The sequence below is a fragment of the Lissotriton helveticus genome, chromosome 3_1 (assembly GCF_964261635.1).
Source record: "Lissotriton helveticus chromosome 3_1, aLisHel1.1, whole genome shotgun sequence".
Lineage (NCBI taxonomy): Eukaryota > Metazoa > Chordata > Amphibia > Caudata > Salamandridae > Lissotriton > Lissotriton helveticus.
Genome location: NC_136061.1, coordinates 1941783891 through 1941807927, shown reverse-complemented (window position 1 = coordinate 1941807927; position 24037 = coordinate 1941783891). Strand labels below are relative to the sequence as shown.

Here is a 24037-nt window from a genome sequence, read left to right as displayed (position 1 = left end):
CCAAAAGGTATTTCATGTTATTCTTTCAAATCAGCACACCAATCAAACCCTTCAAGGAATATACAGTGCCACGGTATCTCCGTTCTAGCCCTCTGGCCACCTCAATCATTGCCAATACCTTACTTGCTGCTAGTGGTCGAAGGGCCCGATTCACAGAACTAATTTAAGACAAAATCCTAAACTTTCCACCATTTTGGTATTCTCAGAAGGCACTTACTCATTTCGGTATTCACAGAAGTTTGGAGTCCTAACTTTAGGACTCCTAAATGCCTTCTGTGAATACCGAAAGTCTTAAAGTTAGGATTTTTCTCAGTTTAGGAGTCCTAAAGTTAGGAGTCCTAACTTTAGGACTCCTAAATGCCTTCTGTGAATACCGAAAGTCTTAAAGTTAGGATTTTTCTCAGTTTAGGAGTCCTAAAGTTAGGAGTCCTATATTTACTACTCCTAAACTGAGAGAAATCCTAATTTTAAGACTTTCGGTATTCACAGAAGGCATTTAGGAGTCCTAAAGTTAGGACTCCTAACTTCTGTGAATACCGAAATGAGTAAGTGCCTTCTGTGAATACCAAAATGGTAGTAAGTTTAGGATTTTGTCTTAAGTTAGTTCTGTGAATCAGGCCCATAGTAAATAACATACTCATAAACCCCAGTCTACATTGGCCAACCTGCAAAATCCAGGGTCCCGCAGGAACAAACACACTGCGATGAAACAATTCCCTCAACCATCAATAAAATAATAAATGTAGTCCTAATTACGAGTTTGATGGATTTTGGCGTGGTAATACCAGCACCGGTATGTCTCATTTCACCTGTTAATCCTGCCCAAAATTCCAGCAATTAAGAGTTTTGTCCTCAGAATGGGGACTGGCCACACCGAAATGGGAATACCAGCTTCAATTCCATGTGTTTTCCCAGATTCTGGAAATAAATCAGTTGACATTTTCCACCTACTCAGAGCAGGCTGAAGGTGTCAGTAGGAGGGTCGGTGAAAGTCAACAAGGAAAGTTGGTTTGGGAGGTGAAGAGCAGGCAAGGTCAGGGTAGGATTAGGACAGGAGATGCATTGTCTGCTCCTTGGTGGTACTGCAGGGGTCGGGTGGGGGCCAGTCTGTGCTCCTTCCTGCAGCTGCTGCCCTTTCCCGGCATCAGTTTCACCTGACGCTGTATTATGGAAGAGCCCGGGGGGCCGACAGGCGTTTGCTCGTGCTTTGCGTGCCCCTGGGGCACTTTGGTATTACAGATGGGGCCGCAGATGCTTCTGTAGCCCCTTCGGTAACACTGATAGTGCTGGTGCACTTAAAGCGCCAGCACTATCTCCAGAGGGTGTTGATAATGTCCCGGTCTCCTTATTGAATATATATGCACCCACAATTGGTGACCCTTCTTTTTGGACTTCCTTAGCTCAGCAAATTACACAATGTTATGATGACAATTCTATCCTTGCTGGTGATTGTAATGAAATCCTGGACCCTTTTTTGGATCGAAATTCTCCAGCTCCTTTCACAACTCAAATCTCACAAATCATTCATACATACTATTAAACAATACAAACTCATAGATGCTTGGAGACTCTGCAATCCTACCCTACGAGAATACTCCTTTTACTCACCTGTACATCATACTCAATCCCGCTTAGATTACATCTTTGTCTCTCACAATATTCTCAGTCATTGATAAAAGCAGATATTGGTTCTATATTGATCTCTGATCATGCCCCTGTAATCATACACCTTGACATTTTACATAAGCCCAATCTACCTCGCAAATGGCGTTTCAATAATGCCCTTCTTCTGGACCCCATATTCACATCATCTTTTACTTCTTTTTTTCATGAATATTTCGCCATTAATCAAACAGACGGTATGTTCTTTCAGGTAATCTGGGATGCTTTCAATGCTTCAGCTAGGGGCTTTATTATTCGTTTTGTCTCCAACAAACGCAAGAAAGCTCAGCAGGGCACAAATGCTTTATTAGATCAAAAAATTGGAACACTCCTATTACTCTTCCAAATCTAAAGATTGCTTATCCGAGCTCATAAAGATTAAATTTCAATTTAATAAAGACACCACCAATAATGCTTCAAATTATCTACTTAAATCTAGTGCAAAATTTTACGGTGGCCAAAATAAAGCTGGAAAATTGTTAGCTAATTATTTAAAAGTTAAACAAAACAAGCTTAACATAGAGTCTATTTCTGGTACTGACAACTCATTAAAGTTCAAGGATGATGAGATCTTAAATGAATTCCTTCAATTTTATAAAACACTATACACATCTGAAACCCTTTCTTCTGATCACTCTACATCCCAGTTCTTATCCAAAATTCATTATCCACCTGAAGCACGTCCAGATCTTTCCCGTTTAGAATTGGATATTACACAAAAGGAACTTCACGCTGCCCTAAAAATCCTCAAAATGGATAAAGCTCCTGGTCCAGACGGTCTCACTGTTGAATTCTTTTCTCACTTTGTGTCCTTATTGATCCCAAAATTGCATACCCTTATACTTTCTTTTTTGCAGTCTGGTGCATCTGCTGGTTCTCTTTCTGACGCTATTATTTGCCTAATCCCTAACGATGGTAAAGATCCCCAATATTGTAAGAATTATTGACCCATATCCCTGGTTAATATTGATTATAAAGAAATTCGAAAGCGCTAGCATTGCGATTAGAATCTCTCATGCCTGATTTGCTGGGCACTGAGCAATCTGGTTTTGTTAAAGGAAGGCTTCTTACAGACAACACACGCCTATTCTTTGATATTTTATCCAAAGCCTCACACATGTCTGGACCTTAACACCTACATAAACACAAAAGACCCACTTAGCCTCCAGATTCCACTTTTCAAAACCAACACCATTTAAAGAATACCTTCTCCATAGAGAATCCTAAAACAACGTTCATCGCCTAGGGAACTGAAAGACAGGCTCCTGCTCATGCAGCGGAGACACAACCTGCTTCGAAGTTACAGGCAAGCTCTTCAGCTGATATACAATGTCCAATAAACACAGACAAAACACATAGCTCCAAAAGAAGACAAAAACGTCCATTACACCACACCAAAAACATCATAACTTTAAAGGAAGGTAACAAAACAAATTGCATCAACCAAAATGACAATCTACATCACACCAAGTCAAGGTCATAATATACACTTTATGAAACCGAATAAAGCAATAACTTTTATAACACATAAACAAAATGAAACCTTGCATCCCACCAATTTAAAAAGACAACCTTTATGACCATCTACTAAGACAAGAATGCAACACGCTCCAAACAAGCTACTAATGCATATGGCACAACACCAAGATGATAACCTATGTGTCATTAAAATACAATCACCATATCACACCCATCCAAGAAGATAATCTACTTAACACCAAATCAAGATGATAATATGTATGACACCAAATTGAAATAATAAAACACAAAACACCAAACAAAATCTGATCAGACTGCATTGGCTTGAAACTTGAAAGTCCCTTCATGCTGTCAACCACTGCACAAGGAACTATCTATGGCACAGTACAACAATACAGCATGATTCGAATACCCTACCAGGCTCCATCATCAACCAGAGCTCCAAGTTTCAGACATTCGTACAACTCACCTGTTCCTGGCCCTTCAAATCGGGAAACATCCTTTACAACGCAACCACTACATCGCACAACAATTACAACACAGTCATTACATCGCAACATCCTTTACAGCGCATGCCACTACAACGCAGGCATTACAACACATGACACTACATAGCATGACACTACATCGCATGCTACTACAACAAAGGCATTACAACTCATACCACTACAACGCATAGTACCCCTACACTATCCAAAACGTACCCTACTGTTGTTCCCCATGGAGCTAGAATAGTCATTTTTACCCTTACACTATCCAACACTTACCCTACTGTTGCACCCCCTGGAGTTAGAATAGTAATTTTTACCCCTACACTATCCAACACTTACCCTACTGTTGCACCCCCTGGAGTTAAATAGTAATTTTTACCCCTACATATCCAATACTTACCCTACTGTTGCACCCCCTGGAGTTAGAATAGTAATTTTTACCCCTATACTGTCCAATACTTACCTTAAATGCAATGTAATGGTATGCATTGTAATGGTATGCGTTGTAAAGGTATAATGCAATGTAATGGAATGCGTTGTAAAGGTAGTTTCTTAAAAATGCGATGTAGTGTCATGCGATGTTATGGAATGCGTTGTAAAGGATGTTGCAATGTAAAAACTGCGATGTAAATGTATGCGTTGTAACGTCATACATTCCTTCAAATCATTAGCAAAAGGAGTTTATATGTTGGCTCATTGCACCAGTATCTCAAACAAGCAACCTAAAAATGATTGTAGCTATCCACCTACAAAACAACTTAAAGTTTAAACGATCTTGTGCTAACAACGAATGTGATTGTGGGTTCCTTGTTTCTCAGTGAGGTTTTCGCTCAATATAGAAAAATAGCTCAAAAACACACTTAATGTACAGAACTGATGTACATACAACCCTCATCCCTTGGAGCATCCAAAATCTACGATAAGCTTGAACATGCACTCCCAATGATACACACAAACATCTTGCTAACCCTCCGCATAATGTCAAAAGCCCCACAGCAAATAGGCGAGAGGCATTGGGATTACCTCTCTTAAGATGTACACATACACCTTGCCTCTTTCTCTGCCCTCGCTGAAGTACATCGGAGCTCCCACCAATAGGACGTCTGTTATCCCATCGCCGTTAACGTCAACAGAGTCAATTTCACTTCCGTAATAGGATCCAATCTAGGAAAAACAGAAAAAAGACCAGTCAGTGGGGCATAAAGACACTGGAGCTACCGTGCAGCGATTCAGCAGTCGTTGGCTCCAGCGAGGTGCGCTCCTGCATGTGCACTGCAGACAAATACCACTGGTGCAAGCCTGGCACACCTAAGTGCACTGCAATAGCTACACTATATTGACTGTACTGAAAATATCTTTACAGAATAAAAGGCATTCCAGGAAGCTTTCGTTCACTTAACGACTGGTGGATGAGCCTAAGAAGTTGGGTAGATGTGTGGAACAGCCCTCAGACGAAGTGGTGGAGTCATCGAAAATTATCAGCCGAGGTGACAACTGAATTCTGAGTACTGAATGAGGAAATTAATGTGTGTAAAATCTTCTACAGGAATTATGTATGCCCAGTATAGTCTTGTAGGGGAGGAGATTCACGGATGGAACAGACTTCAAAAGCAAGAGGCAACAACATGGAGTAGCCCCAGAAAAGGTGATGGATGTGTGAAACAGCTTTCTAGGGGAGGCGATGAATGTAATAATATTCCATAAAGAGATAGGTAATTGATCTGGTGAACAGTCTCCCAGAGAAAGTGGTGAATGTATCAAACAGTTCTACAGAAGCAATATTAGTAAATGCATGGATCAGATGTCAGTGTGCCCCCCTCAGTGGACTAGAGAAATGACGAAGGCCCTTTGACTACAAACTACATGGACCTCTCTGTGTGGCCTTTATCTGTTACAGAGATGGCCCGGTGCTTTTGTTTGTGTGTTGTAGAGGAAAAAAAGCAAATAACACGACCGTCGAACAACGTGAAAGGCAATGCTGGAGGAAGAGCGCATGCGTCTGAACCACGCATTCCATTTACAATGCAAGTCGTTACGCCGTTACGTACGTCCAGCGCTTTCCCTACTGTTGCAGGGACTGGAGTTGGAATAGTAAGTATCATGTGAGACAAGAATGGCACCATTCCACTTACTTGTGTATCCCTGGATGCCACTCTTTCCCATACAGTGAGATTTAGTGACGGCACTGTGTACACCCTCTGAGCACCATAGGGAAGACATGGCCTCTTTCTGTGTGCTGCAGGTTTCAATGTGTGACTCGTGTCAAAATGGCATATCCTTGCACTTTCCCTGTGAGTTACAGGAGTTGCAATGTGTTGCCTTTTTTATGTCACTGTGATATATTCGGGTCTCCTTTCATATGTTAGAGGGCTGGCATCGTGCCCACTGTCGGACTTTAAAAGGCTCTCTCGAGGCCACTTTAGTGTATTATATATTGGTCGCATTTTCCTTTTTGTTATAAGGATGCCTAGGTGCTAGGAACTGCATTCTGTTCATCACCAGTATAACTGGTCTTGGCGCTTTTTTGTGTATGACAAAAGCATCTTTGTGACCTTTGCCCTTTAGTTTTAGGGCTCGTGCTTTGCCACTTGTCTTTTTGCTACAAAGATGATATCATGCCAATGTGGGTGTGTGTTGGAAGGATGCCACTGACCCCTTATCTGTGAATTACATGGATGGGCAGAGCCCCTTGCCATATGGAACAAGAATGGTTCCAAGCCCATGGTATATCCAGGTATTGTGCGAGAGGGTGTGGCGAGATCGGATCAATTTTTCACATTATCTTGGAATGTAGTTTTGCACATTAACTCTGAAAGGAGGTGACATAAATTATGTCTAATGTCACTGACTCAGAGATTCCGGTGGAACAACGACGGCTCGTATTATGTGTGACGGGCGAAGTAAAGTGGCCCAAGTACACAATTATTTGGCTTAGAATAGCTGCAATGGTGGCGCAAAGGAACATAGCGAAAAAATGGGGTTCAAACAGATCTCCAGACATAAGGAAGTGGCAAGAGAATCTTGATTGGTGCTCTGGTGCCCGAGAAAGTAATATATAGAGCCAGGGGATGCCCTAAGAAATGGGACAAGATTTGGGGACCGTGGGAGGCATATAGGGGATACTGAATAGGAATTGATTACGCAGGGTGATGTTAAACATGTGTACAACTCCGACATTTGTAACATTTAAAGTGGGGAATGGGGGAGGGTTGCCAACCTGTGCATTGGACCTAGTAAATAGTAGAATATGTACTATTCTGTATGATGCTTATGAAACGATGTTCTAAATGACTGTTAAATCAATAAAAAAATAGTTTAAAAAAAAGTGGTTCTAAGCCTGACACTCACTTATAACAGACACACATGTTTGCCCCGTGCCAGTGTTACAAAGACGTCACCTTCCTCATTTTACAGGTATGTCTCTGTACCCATATTACCTGCTCTGCTTTCAGGGACTGGTGAATGGTGAGGTTCTCGTTGTTGTGCATTGTAAAAATGATGACTTTGCCAGTGTGGTTGAACCTGGGTGCTCCCGCCACGTACACCCTGGCATGTTTCCTGGTCACTGCTGATGTGACTGTGTAACCTGCGGATAGAGAGACAGGCGCTGATCAGCCTAGGCAGACATGCACATGAAAAGGTATCCCCACTCTACGCTCCCACCATTCTCCCTCAGGATGTTTCAAATAAAAAAATACATTTACAGCAAGAAAAAGAAAGAGCAAATTCTTCCTATTTTACAATAAACTCTCTTCAGTAGGTCTGTGTGTGGCAACCCCATTTCAATCAAACTACGTTGAACACATTCGGCAACCTCCTAAACATTCGCAAGAGCCAGTTTCACCTTGGTGGTCTCAACCCAACCCTCTGAGCCTTCAGTTGAGCACCCTTAGGGTAGTCTTTTCTTCCCCAATGTCCTAGATCATCTCAGAAGAGAAAGTCAATGCGATACTGTTACTTCAAATTTACAGGAAGTTCAAAAGGTGTAACTCACTCGACCAAGAGTCTCAGGGCGCATTTAGAATCTGGTGAGCAGCCTGCCATCCCACTAGAGGGCTTGACAAGGCTACAGTAAAACAAATAATGTTGCTGATGTGCACGTTTTTTCCTCTGCACATCAGCGAAATGTTCCTGCTTTCTTGTCCAGGTTCACCATGAGTCACACTGTGGTCATGGGAAAAAACAAACCACTGGCACATGCCTCGCCCTGACATCGACCACAGTGAGCTGGTATACCCTCGACTGATTGGCCATCAGGTCAGTCAAGAATTTCAAAAGATGGAGCTTGCTGAGGCTCTATTATAGGAGGAAAACTGGAGATTCACACACCTCTACACTAAGAAGTCTCAGACACGTATCTGAATGTCTCTGTTTGTTAAAAATCAATGGACAGACCAATGAAAATTCACCAATGAAAGCCATCCTACCATTTTGGATAAGTTTCAACAAGTACCTGCAACTTGAATTAAAGTATTGAACAGAGGCACTCTTAATGGTTGACTGACAAACGAACATTTCATGCTTTGGAATCTGCAAGTGTGAAAGAACAGTTCTATTCATCAAACTCAAAAGCGAAAAGTGACTATGCACCACCCTTCCAGTCAAAGCGCACTTCTGACACCACTCCGAAGTTCAACTTTGGTTGACCATATCTCTTGTTCCTAAGACCCAACCCGCTCACTCAACCCGATCACAACGTTTGCAATTATACCACGTGACTGACTACAGACCTTCCAGGTAGGGACGAAGGGCCGTATGTATGAACACATTTTCCCATAGACACAGAATGGGTAAAACCCTTTGATACATCCGGCCCGAAAAGCCCTTGCCTTAAAGAAGCTATCGCGAGGGAGTAAGACCCCTCCTCAAATGTTTCACCTTGTAGAGAGTTCATGTACACCAATGGTGACATCAACGACAAGGGATTCTGAGGACGAAAGCAGCTCCACTAGGTACCTCATGAACACACACGCTATAGTTGAGAACTAAAGAAGAAACTGTTCTTTCACCAAGATCAACCACTCCTAGAGCATTGAAAGAGGAAAGACTTAGTATACTTCTGTGACTTCGAGAACAGGGAGTCAAAATAAAAAAGTAGATGCTGCCCAAACAACACGAAGCTATCAGGCTGTCTATATTGATGTGATTACTTAAGGGTTCGATTTTGAAACATGGCACATGGCTCAGGTATTTGATAAATATAAATTGAATTGATTACAATTTTAATGAACTGTTTACTCTCAATGGAAATTTAAGGATATATAGTAATGGAATCCAGATCTTTTTTCACTTAATTCCACCTGATGTGTAAGATCGCGATCTGGTTTAATGTGTAATCCTGGTTGCTGGTACACGGCAGCCAGATGTTTCTGATATGTTATCAATCCCCTGCACGGTACTGATTCACACATACCTAGTTATAGTTTCTTAGATGTTTGATACACAGATTTGCTCAATTGATTGAATCTAATCATTTAAGTCATGGGGGAAGGAAAAGTGTTCAAAATCATTTGAAGTTCTCCTTATTTGAGAGACAGCAGGACCACGCCTCAGTTCGAGGCTCGAGTGAGATTGTTTGTTCTCAAGCAGGATGTGAGCCTTACTCAGAAAAGTGACCTCCCTCTTAGGGTCCGATTCACCAAGGTGAGTTATTGCTGGAAATTCATGGATACTCACACACAAGTTGAGATAAGTCACAGATATTACTAGAAATATATTAGTCAATAAGGTACTGGGGACCAGGTGCATCAAGACACCGTTTTGCGATTCCCTAATTGCGAATCATTGCCTGCTCTTAAAAAATGCTTTCCCAAACATTCACAAAGGGAAAGGGGTGCCTTGGGGACCCCTTCCCATTTGTGAATGGGTTACCACCTACTTGAAGTAGGTGGTAAAATGCAAATGGTTTGCGACCGCATTTCGATCGCAAAACATTCATGCATACCGATGTGATTCGGTATTAGAAAGGGCTCCCCTAAACACGCCCCTTCCTAATACCGGATCTCAAACCCATTTTACGATTCGGTAACAGGTTACTGAATCGCAAAATATAGTTTGCTTCATCAGAAAAGCAGTTTTGGCATTCACAAATGGGTCGATTATGCAAATCAGCGCGTTTGTGAAGATAAAAATGTTTGATGCATGTGCCCCTGAGTCGTTAGTGCAGAGTAAAAATTCTTCAAGCAGAGGGAATTGGTAGGCTGAGAAGACTCACTGAACCCTGTAACTAAGTGAATTTTATGTGAATTAGATTAAAAACTCCGCAGGAAAGGAGTGAGGGGCAGGGGGTGATAGTGCTAAGGTTGTTGGTTTGCACCTGGTGGTTTTTCAGAGTGGCAGGTTTTCTGACATGGCTTGGCAGTTCGGGCTGGACTGTTCCCATGAGGCACAGGGTCAGACTGATTTGCATATGGCCATGTCTGAACTGGGGTGGCGGAGTGAGCTAAAGAACGGTGATGGATTAAACCCAGATCAGTTGACTGGGGGTGAGTGTTTGTATTGTCAACGCTCCGTCCATCACCACCTTTGGTTTTTCTTTGTTCGCCCTAAGTTGGCATGGTATGCTCAGACGTGAGTCCCTTGCTCACTTTGCCACCGGAGTCAAGCAAGCCCGGCTGAAGATGGCTGTAATGCCAGAAACCGGTCCTGGGAAGCTTGATTCCGGTCCAGGGAAGACATGGCTTGGCAGTTCGGGCTGGACTGTTCCCATGAGGCACAGGGTCAGACTGATTTGCATATGGCCATGTCTGAACTGGGGTGGCGGTGTGAGCTAAAGAACGGTGATGGATTAAACCCAGATCAGTTGACTGGGGGTGAGTGTTTGTATTGTCAACGCTCCGTCCATCACCACCTTTGGTTTTTCTTTGTTTGCCCTAAGTTGGCAGGGTATGCTCAGACGTGAGTCCCTTGCTCACTTTGCCACTGGAGTCAAGCAAGCCCGGCTGAAGACGGCTGTAATGCCAGAAACCGGTCCTGGGAAGCTTGATTCCGGTCCAGGGAAGACATGGCTTGGCAGTTCGGGCTGGACTGTTCCCATGAGGCACAGGGTCAGACTGATTTGCATATGGCCATGTCTGAACTGGGGTGGCGGAGTGAGCTAAAGAACGGTGATGGATTAAACCCAGATCAGTTGACTGGGGGTGGGTGTTTGTATTGTCAACGCTCCGTCCATCACCACCTTTGGTTTTTCTTTGTTCGCCCTAAGTTGGCAGGGTATGCTCAGGCGTGAGTCCCTTGCTCACTTTGCCACTGGAGTCAAGCAAGCCCGGCTGAAGACGGCTGTAATGCCAGAAACCGGTCCTGGGAAGCTTGATTCCGGTCCAGGGAAGACATGGCTTGGCAGTTCGGGCTAACTGTTCCCATGAGGCACAGGGTCAGACTGATTTGCATATGGCCATGTCTGAACTGGGGTGGCGGAGTGAACTAAAGAACGGTGATGGATTAAACCCAGATCAGTTGACTGAGGGTGAGTGTTTGTATTGAAAACGCTCCGTCCATCACCACCTTTGGTTTTCCTTTGTTCGCCCTAAGTTGGCAGGGTATGCTCAGACGTGAGTCCCTTGCTCACTTTGCCACTGGAGTCAAGCAAGCCCGGCTGAAGACGGCTGTAATGCCAGAAACCGGTCCTGGGAAGCTTGATTCCGGTCCAGGGAAGACATGGCTTGGCAGTTCGGGCTAACTGTTCCCATGAGGCACAGGGTCAGACTGATTTGCATATGGCCATGTCTGAACTGGGGTGGCGGAGTGAACTAAAGAACGGTGATGGATTAAACCCAGATCAGTTGACTGAGGGTGAGTGTTTGTATTGAAAACGCTCCGTCCATCACCACCTTTGGTTTTCCTTTGTTCGCCCTAAGTTGGCAGGGTATGCTCAGACGTGAGTCCCTTGCTCACTTTGCCACTGGAGTCAAGCAAGCCCGGCTGAAGACGGCTGTAATGCCAGAAACCGGTCCTGGGAAGCTTGATTCCGGTCCAGGGAAGACATGGCTTGGCAGTTCGGGCTAACTGTTCCCATGAGGCACAGGGTCAGACTGATTTGCATATGGCCATGTCTGAACTGGGGTGGCGGAGTGAGCTAAAGAACGGTGATGGATTAAACCCAGATCAGTTGACTGGGGGGTGAGTGTTTGTATTGTCAACGCTCCGTCCATCACCACCTTTGGTTTTTCTTTGTTCGCCCTAAGTTGGCAGGGTATGCTCAGACGTGAGTCCCTTGCTCACTTTGCCACTGGAGTCGAGCAAGCCCGGCTGAAGACGGCTGTAATGCCAGAAACCGGTCCTGGGAAGCTTGATTCCGGTCCAGGGAAGACATGGCTTGGCAGTTCAGGCTGGACTGTTCCCATGAGGCACAGGGTCAGACTGATTTGCATATGGCCATGTCTGAACTGGGGTGGCGGAGTGAGCTAAAGAACGGTGATGGATTAAACCCAGATCCGTTGACTGGGGGTGAGTGTTTGTATTGTCAATGCTCCGTCCATCACCACCTTTGGTTTTTCTTTGTTCGCCCTAAGTTGGCAGGGTATGGTCAGACGTGAGTCCCTTGCTCACTTTGCCACTGGAGTCGAGGAAGCCCGGCTGAAGACGGCTGTAATGCCAGAAACCGGTCCTGGGAAGCTTGATTCCGGTCCAGGGAAGACATGGCTTGGCAGTTCGGGCTGGACTGTTCCCATGAGGCACAGGGTCAGACTGATTTGCATATGGCCATGTCTGAACTGGGGTGGCGGAGTGAGCTAAAGAACGGTGATGGATTAAACCCAGATCAGTTGACTGGGGGTGAGTGTTTCTATTGTCAACGCTCCCTCCATCACCACCTTTCGTTTTTCTTTGTTTGCCCTAAGTTGGCAGGGTATGCTCAGACATGAGTCCCTTGCTCACTTTGCCACTGGAGTCAAGCAAGCCCGGCTGAAGACGGCTGTAATGCCAGAAACCGGTCCTGGGAAGCTTGATTCCGGTCCAGGGAAGACATGGCTTGGCAGTTCGGGCTGGACTGTTCCCATGAGGCACAGGGTCAGACTGATTTGCATATGGCCATGTCTGAACTGGGGTGGCGGAGTGAGCTAAAGAACGGTGATGGATTAAACCCAGATCAGTTGACTGGGGGTGAGTGTTTGTATTGTCAGCGCTCCGTCCACCACCACCTTTGGTTTTTCTTTGTTCGCCCTAAGTTGGCAGGGTATGCTCAGACGTGAGTCCCTTGCTCACTTTGCCACTGGAGTCAAGCAAGCCCGGCTGAAGACGGCTGTAATGCCAGAAACCGGTCCTGGGAAGCTTGATTCCGGTCCAGGGAAGACATGGCTTGGCAGTTCAGGCTGGACTGTTCCCATGAGGCACAGGGTCAGACTGATTTGCATATGGCCATATCTGAACTGGGGTGGCGGAGTGAGCTAAAGAACGGTGATGGATTAAACCCAGATCAGTTGACTGGGGGTGGGTGTTTGTATTGTCAACGCTCCGTCCATCACCACCTTTGGTTTTTCTTTGTTCGCCCTAAGTTGGCAGGGTATGCTCAGGCGTGAGTCCCTTGCTCACTTTGCCACTGGAGTCAAGCAAGCCCGGCTGAAGACGGCTGTAATGCCAGAAACCGGTCCTGGGAAGCTTGATTCCGGTCCAGGGAAGACATGGCTTGGCAGTTCGGGCTAACTGTTCCCATGAGGCACAGGGTCAGACTGATTTGCATATGGCCATGTCTGAACTGGGGTGGCGGAGTGAACTAAAGAACGGTGATGGATTAAACCCAGATCAGTTGACTGAGGGTGAGTGTTTGTATTGTCAACGCTCCGTCCATCACCACCTTTGGTTTTCCTTTGTTCGCCCTAAGTTGGCAGGGTATGCTCAGACGTGAGTCCCTTGCTCACTTTGCCACTGGAGTCAAGCAAGCCCGGCTGAAGACGGCTGTAATGCCAGAAACCGGTCCTGGGAAGCTTGATTCCGGTCCAGGGAAGACATGGCTTGGCAGTTCGGGCTAACTGTTCCCATGAGGCACAGGGTCAGACTGATTTGCATATGGCCATGTCTGAACTGGGGTGGCGGAGTGCGCTAAAGAACGGTGATGGATTAAACCCAGATCAGTTGACTGGGGGTGAGTGTTTGTATTGTCAACGCTCCGTCCATCACCACCTTTAGTTTTTCTTTGTTTGCCCTAAGTTGGCAGGGTATGCTCAGACGTGAGTCCCTTGCTCACTTTGCCACTGGAGTCAAGCAAGCCCGGCTGAAGACGGCTGTAATGCCAGAAACCGGTCCTGGGAAACTTGATTCCGGTCCAGGGAAGACATGGCTTGGCAGTTCGGGCTGGACTGTTCCCATGAGGCACAGGGTCAGACTGATTTGCATATGGCCATGTCTGAACTGGGGTGGCGGAGTGAGCTAAAGAACGGTGATGGATTAAACCCAGATCAGTTGACTGGGGGGTGAGTGTTTGTATTGTCAACGCTCCGTCCATCACCACCTTTGGTTTTTCTTTGTTCGCCCTAAGTTGGCAGGGTATGCTCAGACGTGAGTCCCTTGCTCACTTTGCCACTGGAGTCAAGCAAGCCCGGCTGAAGACGGCTGTAATGCCAGAAACTGGTCCTGGGAAACTTGATTCCGGTCCAGGGAAGACATGGCTTGGCAGTTCGGGCTGGACTGTTCCCATGAGGCACAGGGTCAGACTGATTTGCATATGGCCATGTCTGAACTGGGGTGGCGGAGTGAGCTAAAGAACGGTGATGGATTAAACCCAGATCAGTTGACTGGGGGGTGAGTGTTTGTATTGTCAACGCTCCGTCCATCACCACCTTTGGTTTTTCTTTGTTCGCCCTAAGTTGGCAGGGTATGCTCAGACGTGAGTCCCTTGCTCACTTTGCCACTGGAGTCGAGCAAGCCCGGCTGAAGACGGCTGTAATGCCAGAAACCGGTCCTGGGAAGCTTGATTCCGGTCCAGGGAAGACATGGCTTGGCAGTTCGGGCTGGACTGTTCCCATGAGGCACAGGGTCAGACTGATTTGCATATGGCCATGTCTGAACTGGGGTGGCGGAGTGAGCTAAAGAACGGTGATGGATTAAACCCAGATCCGTTGACTGGGGGTGAGTGTTTGTATTGTCAACGCTCCGTCCATCACCACCTTTGGTTTTTCTTTGTTCGCCCTAAGTTGGCAGGGTATGGTCAGACGTGAGTCCCTTGCTCACTTTGCCACTGGAGTCGAGCAAGCCCGGCTGAAGACGGCTGTAATGCCAGAAACCGGTCCTGGGAAGCTTGATTCCGGTCCAGGGAAGACATGGCTTGGCAGTTCGGGCTGGACTGTTCCCATGAGGCACAGGGTCAGACTGATTTGCATATGGCCATGTCTGAACTGGGGTGGCGGAGTGAGCTAAAGAACGGTGATGGATTAAACCCAGATCAGTTGACTGGGGGTGAGTGTTTCTATTGTCAACGCTCCGTCCATCACCACCTTTAGTTTTTCTTTGTTTGCCCTAAGTTGGCAGGGTATGCTCAGACATGAGTCCCTTGCTCACTTTGCCACTGGAGTCAAGCAAGCCCGGCTGAAGACGGCTGTAATGCCAGAAACCGGTCCTGGGAAGCTTGATTCCGGTCCAGGGAAGACATGGCTTGGCAGTTCGGGCTGGACTGTTCCCATGAGGCACAGGGTCAGACTGATTTGCATATGGCCATGTCTGAACTGGGGTGGCGGAGTGAGCTAAAGAACGGTGATGGATTAAACCCAGATCTGTTGACTGGGGGTGAGTGTTTGTATTGTCAGCGCTCCGTCCACCACCACCTTTGGTTTTTCTTTGTTCGCCCTAAGTTGGCAGGGTATGCTCAGACGTGAGTCCCTTGCTCACTTTGCCACTGGAGTCAAGCAAGCCCGGCTGAAGACGGCTGTAATGCCAGAAACCGGTCCTGGGAAGCTTGATTCCGGTCCAGGGAAGACATGGCTTGGCAGTTCAGGCTGGACTGTTCCCATGAGGCACAGGGTCAGACTGATTTGCATATGGCCATATCTGAACTGGGGTGGCGGAGTGAGCTAAAGAACGGTGATGGATTAAACCCAGATCAGTTGACTGGGGGTGAGTGTTTGTATTGTCAACTCTCCGTCCGTCACCACCTCTGGTTTCCCAGGTTTTCTGCAGCTTAGATGAGCGCACCAACAGTGGTTGTCTGAGCGGCATGGTCAATATTTAAGTTTATTTTGGTTGTTGCACACAGTTGCTTATCTCAACTTAGTATATCTGTAGCACACATGAGGTAAAGTAGGTTTTTGATAATTTGAGGATTATATGATGATGATATTAGACGCCAACAGTCAACCATCATGAGCTACACTTTTTACAATACTATACGGCTAAAGTTTAGAAAACCAACATAAACATTGGAACGCTGAATAAAATGTAATTTTGATTAAATGTAACAAAACCTGCTTTTAGTAAATATGAAAACATACCTATAAAACGTGCTGTATCTTTAAGAAAAAGTAAAGGGTTGTATTTAAATAGCATTTTAAATATGAACGCGGCTGCAGCCTACATGGCTCCGGCAACTGTGTATTGTACTGTATTGTACTTGTTGTATAACTCTATTGTTGATAGAGCTGCAAGGCAACATTCAGACTGTGCATTGTTTTTATGCAAGTTCCTGGGGACTCAGTATGGAGCCTTTATTGGCACTCACCTTCGGGTTACTGAGGAAGGGTGGGTCTGTTTAGTCCAATTATTCTGAGAGAATAAAGTTTGTTCTAGGATTCTGGTGGTTTTTCAGCTGACATGCACTAATAGTATTAAAGTTTCAGGGGTATATTCACAAGAGCGTGTGATAACTACCGCAAGAGTAGCGTAACGCAACTTTCAACATCGCAGTCTATCGCAGGAAAATAACCCCATGATAACGTGGAATTTACAACAAGGCGGTAGCATGCAATAGTCTGGCGAAACCGCAGACAATGTCCGCGATACAACCACCTCGATGGAGACAAAAACACAAACCCGAACACCCAAAAAACTGTGATGGGCCAAAGCTGATGAGGAAATCCACGATAAGCAGCATCAGGCCTGCTACACACACCTGGCAGGCAGGAAAAATCACCATAAAAGTAGAAAAAACACCCAAACACAAACTGACAAACACCCAAGCACCATGGAGGCAGCCGGAGCAGGCGCAGAGGACAAACGCAACCCCACAAGCCCCCCAGACGACCAGCCCGGGACCTAGGGGACAGGGAAGGGCAAGGACAAGAAGAAGAGGAAGACGAAGTTCAGTCCACAGTCGAACAGGATCCTAGTCACGGAGGTGATGGAACACCCTCAACAACTGTTCATCACCTCCAATGTGTCATTGGGCACCAAAAATGGAATATGGTACAACAGGGTGAGTGACCACCAAGTACTGGGGGGACGGGTGGAGATGGGCACAGTTGAACACATGCACAATCAAGCAGAGCACAGTGCACACCCTCAATGACTCTGGGTCCTCGCCCAGATCTACAGACTGTCACAATGTACAATGCCATGCTGTCTGAATGTCAACATGTACCATGCGGCTACATACATGTGGACACATTGTAATACACCATCTCCCCTTCACATCGCAGGGGCACTGTCAACAACTCCTGCAGAGCAGTCTCAGCCTCTCTTCACTGATGACGAGGGGGACATAACCAGCATCAACACCCAAACCATCCAAGACATCATTGACCTCATCTGCCACTCACCTCCAGGATCAGGGCCGCTAAGGTGCATCGAGGAGACCCCACCCACTACCCAAACCACCCAGCAGGAGACACCCATAGCCCCAGCACTCTCCCAAGACCCCCAGGAACAACACATGGCCTTCCAACGCTGTGTGCTGGAGTGCCACAGGGAGACGGCTGAGCATCATGGCAACGAAACTTGACGCCATCCTTGGGTGTGTAGGCCCACTCCATGGTCTCCAACGAGCCCTGACTGACATTGCTGGAGTCATGATGCAGAGAGAAGAACACCTGTCCGCTCAGAGTGGCTCCAGCGATACCAGCCGTGCGCTGGCACACATGCGGAGGCTCATGGAGGACATGGTGCGGATGGAGGAGGAAAGGATGGCAGCCACAGCTGCACATCAGCGGAATGTAGCTGGGATCTACCATGCCCTGCAGATCCTCATCATTGCAGTGCTGCCACAAGGTGTGGCGATAATGAATGCTGCTGCCCCCACACCATCCACATCTCCGCCACCTGGTGTGTCAGTGCCTCCAAGTGCAGCAGGCCAGTCCACTCCAGCACCTGATGTGTCAGTGGGACACAGTGCGGCTGACAATCCTCCTCTGGCCCCTCATGTGTCAGTGGCACACAGTGCCTCAGCCGGTACAGCAACACCCACAGGTGGGGCAGAGCACACATCGGGGACGAGGACGTGGATGGGCCGCTGATCAGAAGGACTCAGTAGCATTCATTTCTGTCACCTGGCCTGTTTCTGCTTGGTCCCGCACATGGCCTCATGATCTTCCACTGACCCCTGATTCACTCAGATGCACTCACCTTAGACAGCGACATGAACTGCAACAACCTGTTTGATGACCAATGACACGGCGACCAGACCGTGGACTGTACCCTTCCTCTTCTGCAGTACTTGTCATCCCCGGATGGACTCTGGCTGGCCCTCCACGGGACCATATTGTGTCGTGTGCTCGGTATTGCCCTGTACCGCTCCAGCTGCAGTACTGCACTGGATGTGCAATAAACATCCAGTGACGCACTGCTGTGTCATGTCTTTCATCATTCATATATGTATGTGTGGATGAATGTGGAGACAGTGATTTCCCTTGCGTCAATGATGTTTATCCTGTGGGATGCCAGTCAGAGGGTGCTACGTAGCTTTTTGTGTAATGGGTCCCGTGGACACCACAACAGGGACACATGCATCAGCCACTTCCTTATCTGGATGGACTGACCCACGCCCAGGGCCCATGAGTCAATGTTGCAAGCCCTGCACTGGTCCGGTGTACGGCAGGCAAGACCACTCCGCTAACACTCCGAGGGGGGGCCTCATTGCTGCCTGTCACAGGCATACTCGCTGGTGGTGTGCAGGTCACTGGTCTAGTTGTCAGCATGTCACAGCCACTACCTGAGGGCAGGTTTGCACGCACACCACACCCGTCAGGCACAGGCATCACAGGCCATGTGACTCTGCCAACATAAGGGGCAGACGACGTCACATTCCCTTCTGCCGGTGGTGACTGGATGACGGACGCTCCACGGTGCTCGATCCTAAAGGGCCCATGAATTGTTGTGCGCAGGCTTCGTGGCACCTGAGGCCTTGCGGCCAGCACCAGCCTACCACCACGTGGCACTGGCTGGGATTGCACAGGGTTCGTGGCACCTGAGGTCTTGCGGCCGGCACAGGCACCCCACCACAGGACGCTGACTGGGGTTGAACAGGGTTAGTGGCACCCGGAGTATTGCGGCCGGCACAGGCACCCCGCCACGGGAGGGTGACTTTTGGTGCACTGAGTCAGTGTCACCTTAAGCTACTGAGTGATGATGCAGCGTCCCGGCGGTCTGGACATCTCAGGTTGTGTGTGCCCTGCTGGAAAGCAGTGTAGGCCAGAGCCAGCGGGCGGCGCGGACCTACCATTACGTGGTCACACTTCCGGGATCACAGAGTTAGTGGCACCCATTGGGCTGAGCGGGTGTGCAGCCTGCGATGGTGCCAGGTGCACTGGTATGTCCTATGTCATGGAATAATCAAGACCCAGCACCAGATGTAAGACCTGGTGGCCTGCGCAGCGTGGCTGCATGGTGTGGAGGGTGCCATGTCCGCTGGCCCTGGGCTTGTGGCTTGCAGCGGCACGTGGTGGGATCTCTTGCCAACATGCCGGTGGCGGAAGGTGAGCAGTTAGGCCTGGGTGTGCATGGGCGGGCATGCTCCGATGGGCGGCGGGAGGGGCTGGGGTGCCTCTGCCTGGGTGTGCATGGGCGGGCGGGCCAAGTTGTCTTGTGCAGGTGTGTGTACTGTACCAGTCATGTATCTGGACTCTGCTTCAGATGACGGCTCTGACTCTGATGTGTGACCTGGTGTACTGCTACACATACCCGCAATTGGTTGGAGACACACCGGTGGCAACAGGTGAGAAGTGTGGCCTGGTTGCGCAAGGGCGGCACTCTCTCTCTCTGTCCACCTCTCTTCTTCTCTCCCTCTCTATCTCACTCCCCCTCTCTTCTTCTCTCCCTCTCTGTCCCCCTCTCTTCTTCTCTCCCTCTCTCTCCCCCTCTCTTCTTCTCTCTCTCTCTCTCTCTTTCCCCTCTCTTCTTCTTCTCTCTCTCTCTTTGCCTCTCTTCTTCTCTCTCTCTCGCTCTCTCATGCTCTCTTTATCTCTCTCTCTCTCTCTCTCCCCTCTCTTCTCTCTCTCTCTCCCCCTCTTTTCTACTCTCTCTCTCCCCCTCTCTTCTTCTCACTCTCTCTGTCCTTTGTATTGTATTGTATTGTAATTGCATTTATATAGCGCTTACTACCCCTGACGAGGCATTGAAGCGCTTTTTCGGCGGGTAGCACGCTACTCCGGGACCCACAGCGGATTATTGTTGAATTAGTATAGTGAAACATGCAAGTACATTTTAAGTGGTGGATAGGTTCATCAGTTATTTGGATTTGGAATGATAGCAGAAGGCTAGAGTAGGACAAAGGTTAGTATTTATTTATCACTCGCTTGTTGACGCATGCTATTCAGGGAGCCTATAGAGGATTAGTGGTGAATTAATATGGTGAAATATGAGGTAATTTCAGTGGTGGATATTAGTCTGTTACTTGGAGTGAGAAGGATAGCGAATGGATAAAAGGGGAAGAAAGATTTGCATTCATATAGCACTTGTTACCCCTGATGGGCGTTGAAGCGCTTTTCTGGCGAGTAGCACGCCACTCTGGAACCCATAAAGGATTAGTGTTGAAAATTAGTATAGTATAAATATGAAGTAATTTGAGTAGTAGATATGTTATTCAGTTATTTGGGCAGTATATTAGTATAGTTGAATATGGAATATGGAATTTGAGAAGTGAAACATGTTAGTCTGTTAATTTTTATTGAAAAAGGATAGTGGAGGGATAAAAGAGTGAAGGATTTTTTTTAAGTCTTAGCAGTAGGAAGAGGCTTTTGGATGAGTAAAAAGGAGCTTTGGAGGGAAGGAGTCAGAGGGGAGAGATTGTAAAAAGAGGTGTCAGATGATGCAAGGAGGGGTAGAGCAGGAGAGAGTCTAGAAAAGGTTATTTTGGCGATCATAGTAGTGGTATGGGGTTTGGGATAAATGAGAGAGTGGATGTAGAGGATATATTGATAGATCTATAGGATGAGAGATTGGGTAGTGCATTAGAAGGAGTAGTAGAAAGAAGTTTGAGAGGAGTCAGAAGTTGGGCTAGAAGATATATTGAGTGACGTATAGGCTGAGAAATAGGCTAGTGCATTGGAAATGCTAAATTAGAAGAAAGAGATAAGTATATAGATCCATAAGTACATTAAAAGTATATGGATACATAAAAAAGTAAGAATATTTAGATTAAATATATTGATAGAGGCACAGGATGAGAGATAGGGTAGTGCATTGGATATGCTTTTTCAGGAGAAAAGTAACAGACACACAGATCCAAGTACATGGAAGGTACATAGATGTACAATGGAAGTATGTACATGTAGACCAAAAATGACCAAAAATGATTTTTATTCATTGATGATTATTATTATTATTTTTTTCTTCTCTTAACAACATAATTGTTTTACATGTTTTATAAAGTAATACACAAAGATAGGTGCATATCCATAGTGAAAACAAATGCTTATATACAGAGGGATATGCTGTAAATTTCTATTTCTGTATGGTGCTTATGTGGGGAAGAGCCAGATCTTGAGTAGTTTTCTGAAGATAAGGTGGTTGTCGGTGGATCTTATGTTGGGGGGTAAAGAGTTCCATATTTTGGCTGCTTGAACAGAGAAGGATGTGCCACCCATTGTTTTTTTCTTGTATGGTGGGATTTTGAGGCGAGCGTAGGTACCTTTGTTGAATGTGTTTGGTGATTTTATTCCTGATGAAGAGTGGTCCTATTCCATGTATTGCTTTGTGGGTAATACAAAGCAGCTTGAACGTGGATCTTCTGGCAACCGGTAACCAATGCAGGGCTTTCAAGGCAGGGGAGATGTGGTCTTGTGGTTTGATATGCAAGAGTAGTCTGGCAGCCGAGTTCTGAATCCGTTGTAGTCTTTTCATGGTCGTTAAAGGTGATCCATGGTAGAGGCTATTGGCGTAATCGACTTTGGATAGAACAAGGGAGATGGTAGCTTGGACCTTGTGTGGAAATCCCAAATGAGGGAAAATTCGTCGCAGCGTTTTTATAGTAGCAAAGCTTGATCTTGCTTGTTTATTTACTTAGACATTCATCGACAGCTTGGAGTCCATGGTCATTCTGAGGTTTCTTACTTCCTTCGATACTTTAGGCACGATCCCATTTTCATCAGGCCATGCGGCAAGCGGGGTGTAATTTTTCCAATCGCCACACGTGAGTATTTCAGTTTTTGAAGAATTCAATTTGAGATGGCTCCAAGTCATCCACTGATCCACGGCTCTGAGACAGCTGAAAATTGGTGATTTTCCAATGTCTTCGGGGCATTCCAGTTGAAGGAGTATTTGCGTGTCATCTGCATAGTTGTAGCACGTGAGGTGAAATTTTTTGGTCAGTACTGGTAAAGACTTCATGTAGATGTTGAAAAGCATGGGCGAGATGATAGAACCTTGAGGGACCCCTGCTTTTGTGGAGTACGGTTTGGATGAGAAAGGTGGGGTGTGGATGACATTAGTTCTGTTTCGAAGGTAGGACGCGATCCAGTCTAGAGCAGTTCCCTCTATGCCGTCTTCATAAAGTCTTTGTTTCAGAGTGTCATGGTCAACCGTGTCAAAGGCAGCTGAGAGGTCCAAGAGGAGTAGCGCAGCAACTCCGTTGCGGTCAACTGTATTCTTTAGGTCATCCCAGATGGCAAGGAGGGAAGATTCAGTGCCTCTTCCCGGACGGAATCCTGTTTAGAAATCTGAAAGTATGTCATTCTCTTCAATGAATTGTGACATCTGGGCGAACGCTGCTCTTCCTATCAGTTTGCCCAGGAAAGTTCCATTTGTAATGGGTCTATAGTTGACGGGGTTCAGCGGGTCCAAGTTTGTTTTCTTCAGTAAAGGGCGTATGTATGACTTTTTGAGTTCATCTGGAAATATGCCAGTAGTTAAGGAATCGTTGATGATTCTTCTTACTGGAATGGCAGCAGAGGTTGTTAAAAGAATTGTCTTGAAAGTTGTGCGCAGGACACACCCACCGGCGTAGGTAGGGGGGAGGGGGGTGGTCCGTCCCCAGGCGGCACTATTTTGGGGGTGGCTGGGCGGCGCCTCAGCAGTATCAACACGACACTAAATGATCATTGGCCACCAAGTGCGATGCGCAGCATAACTAAGCCTTGATTGCCCAGTGTGTGTAAATGCTACTGCATTGCACGCACCACTGAGCCTATTTTAAAAGTGTACCTTCACGTTTGGGTCAGGGGCCGTCAATCTGGTAGCGCGCAAAAGTGCTACCAATCTCGCCCCTGCAAACATTTATCATGCAGAGCCCGCCCATGGCAGACTTGTAAACTGTAATGTTGTTAGCGCAAGGCACGCACCAACGCACGTGGTGACGTGCATGAATGCATCCAGTGACCTACACTCACCTCAGCAGCCCACCACAAGCTGTTGACCTGAACTGACTCTCTCCCAGGTACAAATTCCCAAGGTTATTGTTGATTCGAATGTATTATAGTGTTTACACAGTAAATTTTCAATCAAATTTTTTTTTTTTTAAAGAAACAATTTCTAAATGTTTCAATTTTTAAGGTGCATAGATAGAGGCGCATAGATTGTTTCCCCCCAAGAAACTTATCAGAATAAAATGATCGCCTTTGGGCGCTAGAGGGCGCACACACGGAATGGCCGCCTGATTGCGTGGCTCCCGTTCCCTGATACAATTATCCTCCACTGATCCTTACTTGCTGGAGAGCTATCGTGCCCAGAAGTGGCTGCACCTGTGCCGAGACTTTTTGCCTACACTCGGTCCAAGTCTGGGACCCCTGGGGCCACGCGCGAGCTGGCTATCAACCGTGCAAGTTTCACCGGCACTGCCCCTGGGTCTGCTGTGCTGCTGAGGCTGGCCGCGCTCTACTGCGCGAGACCGGTGCTTCTCCTGAGGCGGTGGCCTGAAACGCTGACTGGCTGGCGCGCGCGGCAACTTCCTTCTGCCGCGCACTGACAACCCGCCCGACACATCGGACTTCTGTGCGGACGCCCGGAGCCCCTAAGATGCCTGTTGCTCTACGCCTGGCGGGGACACCGCGGTTGGCGGGCAGACGCTTACGGACCTGCAGCACGAGCCATTTTGCCCATCCCCCCTCACCGCCGGC

At 47.0% G+C, this 24037-nt stretch overlaps 1 protein-coding gene across 1 annotated transcript in view; it reads right to left on the bottom strand.

The window, feature by feature from the left end:
- ITGA11 (integrin subunit alpha 11) overlaps positions 1–24037 on the bottom strand; it is a 603504-nt gene that overhangs the window by 265318 nt on the left and 314149 nt on the right. Inside the window, exons 12-13 of the mRNA XM_078683461.1 lie at positions 7070–7218; positions 4656–4796 (exon numbers count right to left, since the gene is read on the bottom strand). Coding sequence (XP_078539587.1) covers positions 4656–4796; positions 7070–7218 — 290 coding nt within the window. The remainder of the gene's footprint in view (positions 1–4655; positions 4797–7069; positions 7219–24037) is intronic.